The following is an 18,560-nucleotide window of genomic DNA, read 5'->3' on the forward strand; positions in this document are numbered from 1 at the left end:
CAACATTGTGAATATATTTGTTATGCGAACTACATCTCAATTTAAAGATTATACACATACAAAAAAAAAATCCATTTACCTCACAACGCTCTTTTCACATTAGCTTTGGATTGGTTAGATGACAACATTTCAAATCAGTCAATACCATGTAGAAATCAAATTTCTGCACACAACTGTTTCAAATACACCAAAAAGGTCCACAACTCCTTTCCAATGTGAATACTACCCTATTTACTTTTTGGTACATATATGAATTAAAATAAGACTTTTGCATATTAGATGTATTTAAAATGTTTACATTTGTATTTCTCAAGCGTCCACAAGATAACTAACACAATTACCAGCACATAAAAGTTTTAACATACACATATATACACACACACACTATGACCCTTGTTCTCAGATCTTACCATCATGAGGCAGAAACAAGTACATTAAAATATAGCAATTGAGTATACATATCCTATGAAGTCGCTTGTAAAGTACACCTGCAACCTTTAGTGAGGGAAGAAGTTTGGAGAGCCTATCTAGCTTTCTCAACCACTACTTGGAAAAAGTGTCCCTTGAGTAAAATCAGGCGCCCATAGCAAGCTTTCAACTACTAATTTTCTGACTTAGTAGTTTTACAACTTTTCAACCAAGTTTTTTTATTTCACTTCAGAAATCACTGCTGGAATTCCAAGCATTCAGAGAAAACTCTCAGCAATTCCCACCAGCCCCTGGAATCAACTGATGATCTAGATTTAGTGGTCTTATCATCACAGCCATCACTATCATCACTCCAACCCCTGCCTCATACCTCATAAGGCTTCATTCTAACAGTCGTTTGTTTGTTTTGCATTTTAAGTGTACTTTTTAGCCTTCCTTATATCTAAAGTGTGGCTCCCATACAGTTATATACTGGAGGCACTCTACATATAGATTATAATGTGATCAGCACTTCCTGGAGTTGTACAAGGAAGCAGCTCTGATCATCATTTCAAGTCTAATTCTGGTCCCCTGTTTAATTCTTAAAATTAATCCCTACCTTCAAGAATATATCCTCAAAAACATGAGTTTTATTATAGTTTTCAAACTGAGTAGCTGTAGCCAAAAAACTCTTTGCTATGACAATAATTGGAAAAACCATATAGTATTTAAACAAAACTAAACTTCAATGCCTCACAGGCTCCATGAAACACATTAACAATTTGTTACAATGGTTTTTTTAAATCAATACTACTGACTGACTTTACATATAAATTTGTAACCAGGAGATTACCATTCACTACAACTAAGATAATGGCCATAAAAACATTAGCAAAATGCCTACTGGAAGAAATCTCTACGCTACATTCATACCTTGCTCAATCACGGAATAGTCTGAGCTGTGAGGAGAGATAACGTGCAATTGTTCAAAACTTAACTGTGAACCAAAGGATCACTGACTAGAGATACAGAGAAAACACACATGAACCCAAAATACATATAAAAGCATGATACTCACTACAGTTTAACCAAAAAAACCCCATAAACTTTAAATGGTTGTAATAATGTTGGAATGACAGAACGGGGGGGGGGGGTTATTCTGTAACATCTTTATGAAAGAAGTTTACAAAAGGTTTAAAAGGAAGGATGGATCTGTACTGGCAAAGAAATGAAGATATTTTCTGTCCAAGGACTACTATTTTTATTTGCAAAGGCTAGCTAATAGTTTGGGATCAAGAACTTATTTTGGCACAACTGCTAGTCTGCCTGGCTCAAAAGAAATTTATATATATGTGTGTGTATATATATATATATATATATATATATACACACACATATATATACACACTTTTTTTAAAGTGAGGAGAAATAGTGAAAAAAAAATAGATCAAGATCAAGAGTCTATCAATGATGCACTTCATCAAGGCCTTTCAGGAAAATTTAGATTATTACTGTTAGAGACTCTTTTGCCCCTCAGTGGTCTCCTTTCCAACTCACAGAGCATTCTTTCCAACCTACTCAACAGTATGACATAATCAAAGGATTATGTCACATCTCTTGCTCAAACTCCTACAATGATTGGGTCACTATTACCCATTATATCAAATGCAAAATTACTCTCGAGAATTTAAGGGACTACTTAAGTTTAACTTCTGAGTATCCTTTTCCCCCCTCTTAATATATACTCCTCCTTAGAACTGTATTTCTTAATTCTCAGAACTTTTACAATCTGAAAAACTGAGGACCCCCAAAGAGCTTTTGTTTATGTGGTTTTTCCGCTATTGATATTTACTGCGTTTGAAATTAAAACTGAGACATTTTTAAACATTAATTCATTTTAAAGTAATAAAACTGTATGTTAGCATTTTTCATAAAAAAAAAAAACCAACAAACCTGTATTTTCCAAAACCAGAATTTAGAACAGAGATACTATTCTAAAGGAGTAAAGATTGCTCTTTACTATCTGGCTTAATAGAAAACAGGTGGATTCTCTTATCTGCTACTACATTCAATGTGTTACATTTTCACATAGCCTCTGAAAAACTCCACTGTACAATTGTGGAAGAATGAAAATGGAAAAGGTAAGTAATGCGTTAACATTAGTTTTGACCTCACAAATATGCCAAAAGTGTCTTGGAGACTTCTAGGAGTCTTAGGACCACACTGTAAGAAACACTGCCATGAATAAATAAATATGGTTTATTCATTCCCTGGAATAGAAAAGTATTATATAAAAAGTCACACTGAGATGAAAGCACAGACCTAATGTTAGACTGCCTGGGTTCAAATGCCAGTTTCTCCTCTTCCTGGCTAGGTGATTTTGGGAAAATTACTAAATTTCTCAGTGTCTTACTTTCCTCTTTAGTAAAATGGTGATAATAGCAAAATCTCTCTCACAAAGTTGCTGAAAGGAATAAGCAAGTTAATAAATGTAAAGGGTTTAGTAATATGAGTGTCCAGCACAAAGCAAGCACAAACAAATATTTGTTAAATAAATACAAACACAATCTAGGCATAAGAACAAGCCTATGGAGTTCCCGTCGTGGCGCAGTGGTTAACGAATCCGACTAGGAACCATGAGGTTGCGGGTTTGGTCCCTGCCCTTGCTCAGTGGGTTAAGGATCCGGCGTTGCCGTGAGCTGTGGTGTAGGTTGCAGACGCGGCTCGGATCCCGCGTTGCTGTGGCTCTGGCATAGGCCTGTGGCTACAGCTCCGATTCGACCCCTAGCCTGGGAACCTCCATATGCCGCAGGAGCGGCCCAAAGAAATAGCAAAAAGACAAAAAAAAAAAAAAAAAAAAAGAACAAGCCTAGCTGTGAGTATTGCCACTATTGTAACATAACTTGAGAAATCCTTAATATTCTGATAACCTGGCAAATTACAATTCTGAATATAATTTTTAATACAAAGGTTTAGGTTCATCAAAATTCCCTTTTAAAGGAATATCATTAGTAAATTTTAACTGCCTACGAACCATTCTCCATGAAAAGAACCATATATACACAATAAATACACAAAATTCCAAAGGTCAAATCCAACAATTTCTATTCTCTAGAGAAATATATAAAGCTGTTTAACTGGGAACACACTGAGACAGAACACAAAGTAACGGAAATGCCACTTCAGCCACCAAAAGAACAGGAAGAGCAAATATTAAGCCTTTACTTTGAAAACCTAACCCCACTTCTTCTTGGTAGGGCTCTAACCTCTCGCCAAGAAGCTTTTCAGTTTATTTTTCTTCTTTGACTTTAAGGGCGAAATCATGGAACCAAGCACTTTGAAACTGAAGAAAATAGAACAGAAGAGACTTTCTAGTCATTACGGTGAACCTTCACATTAAATATTCTAAATGAAATCAAAGTAAACAATTTTATTTAAATTAAAGTAATCTTGATGATTAATTAAAATGAATTATTTTATACACTGTATTTTAAAACATCTAATCAAGAATTTCATGCACATGCCTTGCAAATCAAATGAGAAAAAAAAGCAAGTCACTTCACAATGAAGTTTCACTTCTTACTTTTCAGTTGAAATTCTAAAACATCTCTAAAAATTATTCAGATATATAAAATATATAAACATAAAAAGCACTGCTACAAAAATAGATGACTGAAGTCTAAATGGTATTTCTTAACATAACAAGTCCACCAGTGACACCTAATTACTTTACAAAAATATTTCAGAATTAATTTGCTAATTACGAGTAAGGCAGCTACCAAAATGGCTATATGTCAAATCCTCTTTAGGGTTTCTCTTTTAAATACATACTATTCAGAAATATAACTAAACATATAAAAGAGGAAAAAACTTGCATTTGTGGAGTTCTACTATATACCTCCAGCATTTGACAAAAGCAGTCAAATCTCACTATTACCACTTTTTAAATTTCAGAACTATTAAAGTAGTATGGAACAGAACGGTCAAATAATGAAAATAAAAATACAAATCATACAGTTAATTCTAATGGGAAAGAACAGTAAGCCCATACATAACTACGAAATAACTGTCTCTTTAAAAACAAGATTCATTTGGAAAGCCCCAGTTACCTTGCTTCTAAACAAGGGGCAGATTTTCCACTTACTATCATCCTCACATGCACCTTCTTGCAAATCAGATTCCAGTTACCAGATACTTCCCTGACAATATGTAAACCAAGCACTCACTGGATATCATTAACTAAGACATTAAAAATCAGTAATGTGCTTAAAAAGATAATTATTTCGGGCATATTTCAATATTTTATACGTACTTTCAATGATTATATATGCCACTAGCCCATACAAATTCCACCTTCTACCTATTCAAAACATTCGCAAATTCTTCAAGAAACTTAGGTTTCCACAATTAAAATAAGGTAGCGTCTAGATCTGGTACATAACATACAAATACCCACACTGTATCTACCTTGGAGATATAAGGGATGCTTAATAAGAACACAATCTTGGAATCTAATATATGGCACAAGTGAACCTGTGGAAACACTCATGGACTCTTTGGACCTGGAGAACAGACTTGTGGTTGCTGAGAGGGAGGGAGTGGGATGGATTGGGAGTCTGGGGTTAATAGATGCAAACTACTGCATTTGGAGTGGATAAGCAACGAGATCCTGCACATGGAACTGTATCTAGTCATTTATGATGGAACATGATGGAGGGTAATGTGAGAAAAAAAATGTGTGTGTGTGAGTGACTGATTGGGTCGCTTTGCTGTACAGTAGAAATTGAAAGAACACTGTAAACCAACCATAATGGAAAAAATAAAAATCATTTAAAAATTTTAGAAAAAGTAAAATAAAAATAAAATTTAAAAAAAAGAACATGATCTTGATTTTGTTGTAAAGAATGTGAGGCAGATGGTAGCTGGAAAAAGTGTCCCTAGAAATTAACCAGGAAAAATACGGATAAAAAAGTGAAAATATTAGAGCCATTAAAATAGTATTACATTACAGTGAAGCTGGAGTTTCCATTGTGGCTCAGCAGGTTCCCACAACACAGTGTCAGTGAAACAGTTCAAAATATAAATGCCCAAGGACAGCATATTAAGCTAATATAGAAAAAAAGAAAAATAGTAGATTGCAAAATCAGATCAAAACATTCTTAAATTAAGAGTTTATAAACTTTAGGGAGTTCCTGCTGGGCATAGCAGGTTAAGAATCCAGACTGCAGCAGCTTGGGTTGTTGGAGAGGGGTGGGGTGGATTCCCAACCCTGCAAAGGATCTGGTGTGGATCTGGCATTGCCTAGGATTCTATCACTGGCCTGGGGAACTGCCATAGCGGTGGGTGGGGCCATTAAAAAAAAAGTATTTATAAATTTTAAAACTCTGCTCTATCTATACTTCAATCATTAATGTTTTAAGCACCATTCTACACCCTATTTAATATAAAGAGTTAAAGACTACTTTCCATGCATATTACTCATCTTTCCCACAGCTATAAAGGACTAAGTTAGATAATGGTTAATAAGTGCAGAGCAAACTAAAGTCTGTCAAATACAATTCTTCTACCTTGTATCTTGACTATTCTTCTATCTTGAGGCCATCATAGTTCTGGAATTCTATGTAAATCATGTTTATTTTTAAAAATAAATTTCAGGTTTGACAACTCATTTCACTCTAGGGACACTAGTTAACATTATTACCTACTGACCCCATAAGCAAAGCAAAAGCTCATTATTAAACAAATATACAATGAATTAAACCGTAATTCATGGATTACAATAACCATTTCCTAAAATGGAAAGACCTTGGCAAAGTACACAGAAACCACCTCTACACTGTAAAGGCTTATAGGAAAACACAGTCCTAAGCATATTTTCTTTAACTACTAACATTTAAAAAATGAAATCATTTTCATTAGGCTCAACCAATTAGGAAACAGTTTTTCAGGACGTTAAATGGTGAAACAGAACTAATCCTTCAATAGAAGGAAAAACTCTCCCAGCAGAGGAAAAATTATCTCTACATTGAAGGCCTAAAACTTCATAGTGTCAAGACCCAGAACTGTTTATGAAAGCCTTTTCAATTTTCTCAAATAATGCTAAAGTGTACGGCGGAAGAAGGTGTTTAGGAAAACAACTCACTGATAAGGCTCTACTTAAATTTATTTCATCACTGGAACTGGTGCCAAAGGTGTTTTAAACAACAATATACGGAAAATAGTATTACTGTATTTAAAAAACCTCATTTAAAAGAAATAGAGTAGTGGCTCCTTATTTATATGGATTAAAAAAAAATCAAATGTTACCAGGAACATTCAAGTTCTAAAGAAGTGGAAATTTATAAACACAAGAGTGGCAGAGAAAAAGCACCACAAATGTGAGATTATCCATACCAAACCTAATCCCAGTTGTTATCTGCAGTAGCTTCCACAAGAGAAAAGACTAACATTTATAGATCCACAAGGAAGTATCACTTTGCTAAACTTACCCAGCCTATTTTCCACAACGTGTTAAAAGAACTGCAACATTTGAAATAAAACAAAAACTTTGTAAAGGACTTTTAAAAGCAAAATCTATTGTTATAATTTATCATTTTGAAGTGAGAGAAGAGGGTAACAGTCACAAGTAGGTTTTGTCACCCACCCCTCAGCATCAGGAATAAACAAACAAACAAAAACCCAACTAACAAAAGAATTAACAGTGTTAGGGCAAACCACAGATTGGGTAGAGAAAGCCAAGCAGTCATTTGAAGAGAAGTAAACAGAAATGTTTACTCCAAATATCAGATAATCCAAAAAGCACTTCAGGCTTTACAATGCATTTTAAAGAATTTTCCATTTATAAGAGTGTCACTGAATTATCTAAAACAATCAAGGATTGATGGTTAATAAGCAGCCTGCCTCATCCACATATCAGAGAGAAGAACCAAATAGTAATGATGTTTTTTTAAACTTTTCCACAAGGAAGGAACAAGTCACAATGAATAATGGGTTTGTCTGTACCAATAACTTGTTCTAACAGTACTTCACGAGCAAAGTATCTTGGAAGAATTCACATTTTGTACACTTTTTTTTAAGCGCAAACCTTACTGCCAAAGTCCAAACGAGAAATCAAAACAGGACTCTCTCATCAGTGAATTCCCTTTCAGAACATGCTCACTCTTGCTTCAAATAGTAAAGCAAAGTAACGTTCATGTAGAATGAAAGGACGTGTCCAACAGCCATTTTTTTTAAAAGAACTTATTATTATGCCTTTTTCTCTATGTTTCCTTGAAAAGTTTCAGATCAAAACTCCACTAAGTCAAAGCTTGAGTAATCACTGATCTTTGTACCTTGAGGTAAAGGAGTGTTATGAAAAAGGAGGATATTACAGGTGGCTTCCAGGTTTGGAAAAAGTTGGGAGGAGTTAGCTCTAGTAATGGTATATACAAGTTAGTGAATGGTGTAATACCATGCCGTGTAAGAAAAGCTAGTCCTCCAAAAGATAACCAGCATAAATTAAAACGGAGTCCAAACTCAAGCCTCACCAAGTATCTTTTCACCAGTTTTTAAAAAGATGTACGTTATCTGTAGGTCAGATTATTAAAATAGTAGACTATCATAAATGCCAATAGTCTACTCTTCCGCTCAAGTTTCTACATTCAAACCGTCAGGTTTAACAGCTCTAGGAGATGACAGCAAAAATCAGCAAACCCTTTTCCATATACCCATTAGAAAGAAAGGGGGCGAGGGAGGTGCCTGACACAACTTATCCTAGTCAAAAGCATGGAAAACACAAAGATTAAATTCCACTAGAGGTGACTTAAAAATGCCAACGTTCCACAAAGCTTTTCCTACCCCAACGGAATCCCTTTACATCCACCCCCCCCCCCTTGAAGAAAAGTGGTCTGGGATAAAAGTCGGGCATTGACCATGATATTTCAAATGGGACGACGGAACCTAACGGAAGCTACAGAGGCAAAGAAAGGTAACCCAAGGCGGGGGGGGGGGGAGGTGGATGAGAAACCCGGGAAGGACAGGGACAGAGGCGGATAGTGGGAATCGCTTCAAAGGAGGCAGCCCTCAGAGCGGCAGAGAAACTGGGATCCGGGTCCACCGAACCCGGCGTTCACGGAAACCCGAAGGCGGCTCGTAGGGAAACAATAGGGCGGTGAGACGGAGAGCAAGCGGGGAGACGCACGGGAGAGGGCGGCTAGGCAGCACCGGACGGGTGGGATGAAAGAGCAGAAGGCTGCAGGAGAGAGATAGAGGCCGGGAGGTGGGGAGCCAGAGGGAGAGGCAAGTTGGTCGGTGGTGAGAGGGTATCGCGGCGCACCGGGCAGGGAAGCGAGGGTCCCCGAGGAACCCGGAGGGGAGTGGCTTGTCAGGGATTCTTAGACAGGGAACGGAAGCCGTGAAGGCAGGTGTGATGGAAGCAAAAAGAACACAGCTCGGACGCGCACAGGACCCGCCGAGCCGGATGAGACGCAGGGAGGTGAGAGGCAGCTGAAGAAGAAAAGAGATGAGAAGAAAGACAGACGCGGGTCGCGGGGGGCCGTGGTCGGCTTCACTCACAGTCCAGGTGCTTTTTCTTGGGCCCCATGATCTCGTGGGTCGTGGCCTTGCATACTGTCTTGGATACGGCAGAGCCGGTGACACTGTGCTGGGCGGCGGTGATTCGGTCCGTCAAGCTCTGGCCGGACATCTCTGCGGCTCCTCCGCCACCCCTCCCGCTCGGCAGCCGGCGGGGACTGGGACCCCCAAGCGCCGGAGGACCCCCACCCCCCCACCGCACCCCCTACCCCCACCGGCTCCTTCTCCGCCTGCCGGCCTGGGGCGGGGCTCAGGGCCGCTTGCTGCCACCCAGCCAGGCAAGAACCGGCTCTTGTCACCCGCGGGGTCAGGCACGGTGTCGGGCACTCCCCTGCCCCCGCCTCAGCTCAGCCCACCCCTTCCCTGGTCAGCTGGAGCCGGGCAGGGCAAGAGGGACAGGCAGCTGCAGGAAAATGGCGGCGCCAGGCTCCTCCTCGGAGCTTTCCGGGCTGCCCGGGTCACGTGACTCGGGCGCCGCCCCGCCTTCTCCTTCTCCCGCCCCTTTTCCCTTCTCTTTCCTCTTCGACGCCCGCCCTCCCTCGCTCGGCGAGGGAAGAGCGGGGCGGCGCCCGCGCGTTACGTGATGGAACCCGCCCGGCGGGCGCAACAGGAGGCCCTCCCGGGCGGAGTGCGGCGGCCCGCCGCGTCACGTGACGTTCCCTGCCAACAGGTCGCCCGAGGCCGGTCTCGCGGGGGTCACAGAGGGGGGCGGGGCGACGCGGGGGAGGGGCGGCGAGTCCGGCGCGCTGGGGAGGCACGTATGGCTTCTTCCCTCTCCCATCCCAAGGGTATCCTAGTGTCTGCGGTTGGAACCAACGTCTTGACAAAGAGGAGATGCAGCTGACTTCGCAGCTCCCGCTGAGGAAAGGGGTGTCAGAGCTCCCCGGGCGTTCCTAGCGGGATCCAGAATGTGTTTAGGGATGCCCCCAAAGCCAGCCTCCAGGCTTGAAGGAGAAGGTCTCCGCTGGCCCACTCTCAGAACCTGCCACCAGGCCTCTCCCTGCTGTGGATATCGAAGCTGTCCCTGCTTATTTACCCCCAGAAGGGTTGGGCTTTTTCCCCTTTTTCTTGAGAGGTTTGGCATTGTCACCTGTATTTGTTTATCCCTTCTCTGAAAACTGCCAGTCTAAATTTGGATACCAGTGAGCCAGTATTGTTCCTCTAGGGTGTCAAATAGGACAGGAAACACATAGCTGCACTGGAATTTGAAAAGGGAAGTAGTAGGATGATGTCAACAAAGATTAGCTTGACCCTACAAGGCTGACTGCTGTGGTGATTAAAGGTTCAGACCATAGAAGGAAGTGAGAGGGTGGTAAATGAAGAAGTCCCTTTCAGAGAACCCAGACATCACTACCTGCCATCTCCCCTGGTTTGGTCTTTGTTCTCTTTGGCCTCTTTTTTCTCTGTGTAAACCAGATTTCCAGTGAAAGAAGACACTGACCCTGTCCTGTGGGCATTTTAGAGGAATCGTTATATCCTGTGGCTCTGTTCAAGAAGATCCAGATCTATTAACAAAGTCTTTTTAAATGTTATTAGGGCCCCACTTTCAACACAAGTTTAAAGATAAATTTTTAAGTCTCCATGAATATTAAATTACCGTAATAGTCCTATGTACTCTTGCTAGTTTTGAATGAAATGCTAACATACTCAGTCTGTGTACACCATCTGCCAGCCAGTCCAAAACACTGTGCTTCAATCTGGTGACTCTCAAAAGATGCAAAGCTAATAGATAGTTAACATTTTATGTAGCATCGTGAATTTTGTGGTCTCCTCCCATTCCCTTTACCCCCCTTTTTTTTTTCACTATGGCTGATGAAATTCTGCAGCAACATGTTTTTGCCAAGGACATAAAGTGCTTAAACCAGCAGGCTTCATCTTTGTCAAGTCAGCCCCAAATTTCTGAAAACTGTAATGACTTCCTTCAGTGCATCTGCAATCCATCTGTGGTTTGGTGCCCAGTTTGCTGCCCTTTGTCTATTGGGCAGTGGAGTTATCCAATTCTCAAGACATCTTGTCAGCCATACTTGCTGTGCTTCTATGAGTTCCACTTAATAAGTTACAGGTTGGCCTGAGCTTCACTGCTAAAACTCTCTAAGGTCCCCAGGACCATGGCATCTAGCTATCATCACTAGCTACATATTTCATCCTTAGGGAAAATGTAAAAGTTATTCCTAAACACGCACCACGCAACTTGTATTTTTTGCACTACTGCGAATGAATTTCTAGGAAAGTATTTCACTGTTACTTTTGCCAAAGGGGTTCTTACAAGCCACCTTTATTCAAATAACTGTGGACATGTTCACCTTATTAATAAACTAGCTTCTATTGGAAATATCACTACTTTTTTCAAGGGTATATTTTAGAAGTATCTAAATATGTCAACAATTAGTGATCATTATAGAGGTTTATGTATAATTGTGAACTAAGACATGAAGAAATTTAGATGATGGGGAAGTGTTCTAAGGATAGAAATTACTGACTTACCCTATTTTATATGCTTAAGTTTTCTTTGTGTTCTACTTTACTTGGTGTATTCAAGAAATATCTTCCCCTGAAATCCCACAGATGCCTTAAACTATGGCCAAAACTAAACTCTTCTCCTTGCCTGTTTTACATCCTGAATCCATACTGAACTTCTTTATTCCTTGTTCTATAATGTCTTCATTACCTGCCTAGAAGTCCAAGTCAGAAAACTGTGACTCATTCTTAGCTCTCCTTCTTCTCATCCAGCCTAATATCCCTCCAACCCATCTTCTCTCTAACATCAACCTTTCTTGCCTTAGTCCAGCCTTTACACTCTCTTTCCAGTGTAGACTATTCTAATAACTACTTACCTGATATCTCTGTCTCTCATACCTCAATCCTCCACTGCAGATCTTTCTGAACCTAAAATATGATCATCTTCTCATTAAAACCCTTTTGTAGCACCCTATCACTAGTCTAGAGGATGAAATTCAGGACTCTAGCCTGGCATACAGGCCCTTTATGATCAGTAGCCCTCACTTAACTGCTGCTCATTGAGCCTCATCTCTACCCAGTCCCCCACATGCACTACAGCCAGTATCACACTACTGGCCATACTTAAATGTGTCATGCAGTTAGCAGTTTCCTTTTGTTACTCATGTAGTATCTTATACATCCTTCTTCTATCTAATTATTTTAATTATTTAATTGCACTAGCAGGGATGGGTGCTGATGGAAATATCTTCTTGCTAGTATTGTGGCTGATGCATAGTAGACACACAAATGCTAGTTGAATGAATGAATGAAAACACTCCAAAGTCACCCATTTGGAAACACCACTCCAAACCTCTCATTTAACAAAACCTGCCCATTTTCTTCACACTTAGAGCATGGGCAGATTATGGGCCATGGTTATGGATAATGGTCTGCAGATAAACATAATTATGTCCATCCCATCATTAGCCATATGGAGCATCATCCTTATTTCAGTACTTCATTAATTCATTCACCCTTTCAAAAAATAGATATTGAATGCCTAGTGTGTGTCAGGCGTTGTTCTAAGTGCTAAATACTGTTCTAACAGTGAATCCATGAGTCCTTTGAGAACTAATCAGCTCAACTTTGGTCACCAACTTGAAAGCCTATGTGCTTTAATTACAAATGAACAGAAGCAAAAAGAGAAGGAAAAACTTGAATAGTACATGATATTTCCTAGGCTCTGCAAAATAAAAAGTATACTGTAGAGAGGTGTGAGGTACAGGAGAGGGAGCAACAGTTTTTTGAATGCCTTCTGTGTGCTAGGATCACTACATAAATTTTTTCATTTAATTCTCATTACTCTAAAAAATATGACGTGACTTAATACAAGGGGAAAAGGTCTTAGAGGTTAAATGCTCATATACTGCTTTCTATTGCTTAAAAAAATTAAATCTTAGAAGTCCCAGAATCCCACAGATACTCAAGTGGTAGAAGCAAGATTTAAAAACTCATTATTTTTCCATTACTTTATCTGGACCCTTTAGCCAAGATCTGAGGCAACTACCATACAGATTAAATTCATTCAACAAATACTTCTTTCCTGCATACTCTATGCTAGACATTGCTTGAAGCTAAGATTTAACAATGTGTGAGACTCACATGGTCTCTTCTCACAGCTCTTAATGCTATTTTAAATGGCAACAGAGGAGAAGAATAAATGGGGAGGAAAAAATAGGGTGCACCTGAAGAATCTTTATGGTGTCTGTAACTTTCAAGTAAGAAAGTGAGGGAGGAAACGAATATGGCGGAGAGGATTGACCAGAATTTTTACCTTTTATTGTTTGACTTAAGCCCATTCCCAAGTCCAAAGGGACTGTTAGTTCCCTGTTCCCACTCTTCTTGGACATTAGGGTTATCTAGGTTATAATCTTTTGACATTCGTTCAGCTGAGATGACATGAACATTTTGGCCACCACTTCATCCCTGACTTTTCTATGTTTATGCTTCCTGATGCTGCCAAATCAATTAAAGATCATAATCTTCTATAACCTTACAAAAAGGTAAGGAACTTTTTCAAATGTAGCTGATTTCTTTTGCTAGATCCTCCAGACAAGGACTCCACTTCCAACTGTGGGACCTTTATTCAGGCTCTCAACACAATCACATGTAATTACTATTGATTATTGATTACTTACCCTGTGCTAAGCACATAACATGAATTATCTCAGTTAAACCTTAAAACAACCTGATGACCTAAAGGGGCAGAGACAGTTTTGCATTCCCCAAAGTCTGTCTCCTTTTCTCCTGAGCACACGCTGTGTTTCCTAGCCTCCTCTGTAATAAGTTGGGGTCATGTGGTTGACCTCTGCCCTACAGAATGTAGACAGAAATGATGAAAGCCATTCAAGCTTTGACCCACAAACCTCTGAAACCACCTACACATGATCCACACTCTCTTTTTTTCCTCTACCTACCAGATGAATGAAGATTTCAAAGTATCTACAAGTCAAAACCACAAAGTGGAAGAAGCCTGGAGCCCAAAGTTAATCCTTAGAGGAATCCTGCTCCAGAGAACTGCATGACCAGGAACACCTGTGTTGGATGGTTCTTGTTTTTTTTTAAATCATTCCTCTAAAATTTTGATGCCATGTCTTATGGTAGTAATTAGGTACCCTTTCTAATACTCTTCTCTCTGTTTTACTGATGAAGAAATTGAGGCTTAGGGAAGGTTGAGTAACTTGCTTAAATTTGCTCTGCTGTTGTGGGGGAAGCCAGGGTTAGATCTCAGGTCTGTCTGACTTCAGAGCGTGGGCACTCACTGCTTAAGTTTCTTATGATACTATTTCATACACTTCTAAAAACGTCATAAAATTCCATGTGGCCTTTAATAGACACTACTTCACGCAGCATGTGGAAAAAAGCAGTAATTAGGGCAACCATCATGTTCTCTCCCATACATGAGGCTCTCTTACTCTCTTTAACTCATTCTTGCCACATCTTCCTTTCTTTCAAGTATATTAATTTTACAATTTCATTATGACATACAGTGTTTTTGGGCCTTTTATACCTGTTGAAAGATGACATGTAGACTAGCTGTTAAATACAGTCCTTCTCTTGAAAGAGTAAACAAACCTTGACCCTGAATTGTCATCAAAAACTCTAATTATGAAGCAGAATAAAAATAGGATACCTGAGCTGTTAAGATACCTGGGGTCCATTCTTCTCTGGAATTGACAGAGGCTGAATTGGAGTTACTGTTGTGGCTCAGTGGTAATGAACCCAACTAGTATCCATGAGGATCTGGGTTTGATCCCTGGCCTCACCAAGTAGGTTGGGAATCCAGCATTGACATGAGCTGTGGTGTAGGTCAAAGATACATCTTGGATCTGGCATTGCTGTGGCTGTGGTGTAAGCTGGCGGCTATAGCTCCTATTCGACCCCCAGCCTGGGAACCTCCATATACCACAGGTGTGGCCCTAAAAAGGCAAACAGACAAACAAACAAACAAAAAAAAAAAAGAGGCTGAATCAAGTAAAAATGCACTAAACTAAAAGAGTTTTAATGTTAATGATAAATTGGGATATCACTTTTGACCAGTAAGTATCAGACAAATGAAGGAGATTTATTAATTCATTTGAGGTAATGGAAGAAATACCAGATCAGTATTCAGACATACTTAGGTTCAAAACTCTGGCGAAGTTATTCAGTTCCCTCATATATAAAACAGGGATAATAGCACATATCTTACAGATTTCTTGCCAGGATTAAAATAATGTACATAAACAGCTAGTACAATGCTTGACACACAGTAGTCACTCAGTGAATAAAATCATTCAGCAAACATTTACTTAGAATTTATTATGACCAAAGCACTCTGCTGGAGTCTCAGCATACAGACATAGATTAGACAAAATAGTAACGCAATGTACAACTGACCCTTGAATGATAGAGTTTCCACTGCACGGGTCCACTTATACATGGATTTTTTTCAGTGAATATGTCCGACAGGGCTACATGATTCCTGGTTGCTTAAATCCAAAGATGCTAAGGTCTGACTGTAAAGGTATACATGGACTTTTGACCTGGCAGTGGGTGTAGGGGGAGCTCCTGCCCTGCTCAAGGGTCAACTGTATTAAGTAATATGATAGAGGTGTGCCTAGAGTACTGTAAGAAAAAGGAAGATGACACCTAGTTCTTCCTGAAGGGATCAGTGAAGGTTTATCAGGGCCAGGGACACATAAACTGAGTCTTAAAAGATGATTAGGACTCTTGAAGGAATCCAGGAGAAGTTATTGCAGGTAGAGGAAATCCACGTATGCAAAAGGAGAAGCCATTGGGGGACTGCAGTTATATGTGGCTGAAACATAGTGTATGTGAGATTTTTATTCATTCAGTCAGCAAGTTGTTATATACACTGTTATGTATGAGCACCTATATAGGCTGAAGAGTGTTCGAGGTCCTGTAAATCCATCAGTGAACAAAATAAAAACGTTTTCCGCATTCTTGAATGGTGTGTATATACAAGCGGAGCATATAACACACCAATAAATATGAAACAGACACAGGGAGTGAAGAGTGCAATGAAGAAAAAAGTAAACAGGGTGAAAGAATTGAGAATGACAAGGCGGGAGGACTTTAAATTAGATAATAAGGGGAGCCTTTCTAAGATGGTGACAGATGACTAAAATGAATTGTGGGAGTCAGCAGTGCAAATACTGAGGAGATCATTTTGCATAAAGGGAAAAATGAGTACAACAGCTCTCAGACAGGAACAAGAGTAACTTGTTTGTGGAACAGTAAGACAGTGTGGCTGCCAAAGAAAGACTGAAGAGAGGAAAAGACTTAGGAAATGACCTCAGAGATGTGACCACATTATGAAGGGCTTTATAAGGCATGTACAGAAGTCTAGATAAATATCTAGAGGAAGATGTCCCATGAGAAGAGAGAGCTTACCCTAGATCCTTGGAACAACCTGATGAGTGCATGAAGTAGGCGTCTAACCAAAACAACTGGAACAATACCTCATTGGGTACCATGTTCTTCTTTGTGCGCTTATCCCCTTTGTATCTTTATCTCCTCAGCTATTTTCTTCCCCCTCTTCTGGATTAAAGTCCTAGACAGTTAATAAGTACCCATGTCTTTTACTCATGGTATTCCCAAGACCTGTATTTTTCATACAGTGGTAAGGTTGAATAAACTCTACACAAATTAAAGGAAAACACAAAAATTCTCAACAGAATTTTAGCCAACCAAATCCAACAACATGTAAAAAAAGATCATACACCACAACCAAGTGGGATTCATCCCAGGGTCACAAAGATGGTTCAACATACACAAATCAATCAACATCATACACCACATTCACAAAAGAAAAGTCAAAAACCACATGATAATCTCAATAGATGCAGAAAAAGCATTTGACAACGTCTACCATCCATTCATGATAAAAACTCTTACCAAAGTGGGTATAGAGGGAACATACCTTAACATAATAAAAACCATTTATGACAAACCCACAGCAAATATAATACTCAATGGAGAAAAGCTGAAAGCCCTCCCACTAAAATCTGGAACAAGGCAAGTATGCCTGCTCTCACCACTATTATTTAATATAGTATTGGAAGTCCTAGCCACAGCAATCAAACAAACAAAAGAAGTAAAAGGTATTCAAATTGGAAGAGAAGAGGTAAAATTGTCACTGTATGCAGATGACATGATACTATATATAGAAAACCCTAAGGACTCAACCCAAAAACTACTTGAACGGATAAAAAAAAATACAGCAAAGTAGCAGGATATAAGATTAACATTCAGAAATCAATCACATTTCTGTATACTAACAATGAAAGAAAAGGAATACAAAAATAGAATACCTTTTAAAATTATACCCCAAAAATATCAAGTATCTGGGAATAAACCTGATCAAGGAGGTGAAAGACATATGATGAGAGCTATGAAACATTAATCAAGGAAATTAAAGAGGATTCAAAGTAATGGAAAGATATTCCATGTTTCTGGGTTGGCAAAATTAATATTGTAAAAATGGCCATACTTGGGTACAAAGTAATCTACAGATTCAATGCAATCCCTATCAAATTACCCACGACATCTTTCACAGAACTAGAATAAACAATCCAGAAATTTATATGAAACCACAGAAGACCCAGAATTGCCAAAGCAATCCTGAGGGGGAAAAAAGCCAAGCAGGAGGCATAATAACTCTCCCAGACTTCAGGAAATATTACAGAACCACAGTAATCAAGACAGTGTGATACTGGTACCAAAACAGACATAGAGACCAATGGAACAGAATGGAGGACCCAGAAATAAACCCAGACACCTATGGTCAATTAATCTTTGACAAAGGAGACAAGAACATAAAGTGGGAAAAAGACAGTCTTTTCAGCAAGTGGTGCTGGGAAAACTGGACAGCTGCATGTAAATCAATGAAACTGGAACACACTCTCACACCATGCATGAAAATAAACTCAAAATGGCTTAAAGACTTAAACATAAGACAAGACACCATCAAACTCCTGGAAGAGAGCATAGGCAAAACATTCTCCGATGGCAACCTTACAAATGTTTTCTCAGGTCAGTCTCCCAAAGCAACAGAAATAAAAGCAAAAATAAACCAATGGGACCTAATCAAACTGACAAGCTTTTGCGCAGCAAAGGAAACCATAAAAAAAAAAAAAAGACAATTTACAGAATGGGAGAAAATCGTTTCAAATGATGCAACTGACAAGGACTTACTCTCTAAAATATGCAAACAACTTATACAACTCAACAGCAAAAAAACCAACAACCCAATGGAACAATGGGCAAAAGACCTGAATAGACATTTCTCCAAAGAAGATATTCAGATGGCCAACAAGCACATGAAAACATGCTCAGCATCACTGGTTATTAGAGAAATGCAAATCAAAACTACCTGCAAATCAGGAACGACCTCACACCTGTCAGAATGGCCATCATTAACAAGCCCACAAATAACAATGCTGGAGAAGGTGTGGAGAAAAGGGTACCCTCCTTCACTGTTGGTGGGAATGTAAATTGGTACAACCGCTATGGAAAACAGTATGGAGGTACCTCAGAAATCTATACATAGAACTACCATATGATCCAGCTATCCCACT

General features: G+C 39.4%; 1 protein-coding gene across 35 annotated transcripts in view; it reads right to left on the minus strand.

Moving 5' to 3' along the window:
- Nucleotides 1-9,413, minus strand: part of PICALM (phosphatidylinositol binding clathrin assembly protein) — a 111,037-nt gene extending 101,624 nt beyond the window's left edge. For 31 of the 35 annotated variants that reach the window (XM_084974306.1, XM_084974304.1, XM_084974307.1 and 28 more), the window contains exon 1: nt 8,962-9,413. In XM_084974306.1, the coding sequence (XP_084830432.1) occupies nt 8,962-9,014 (53 nt within the window). In that variant the 5' untranslated portion in view covers nt 9,015-9,413. 35 annotated transcript variants of the gene reach the window in all.
- Nucleotides 9,414-18,560: the final 9,147 nt, after the last annotated feature.

This window comes from Sus scrofa, chromosome 9 (genome assembly GCF_054392235.1).
Source record: "Sus scrofa isolate SSC_HxYL_T2T_F1_AM1 chromosome 9, Sscrofa_HxYL_maternal_Yorkshire_Landrace_v2.0, whole genome shotgun sequence".
NCBI classification, from domain to species: domain Eukaryota; kingdom Metazoa; phylum Chordata; class Mammalia; order Artiodactyla; family Suidae; genus Sus; species Sus scrofa.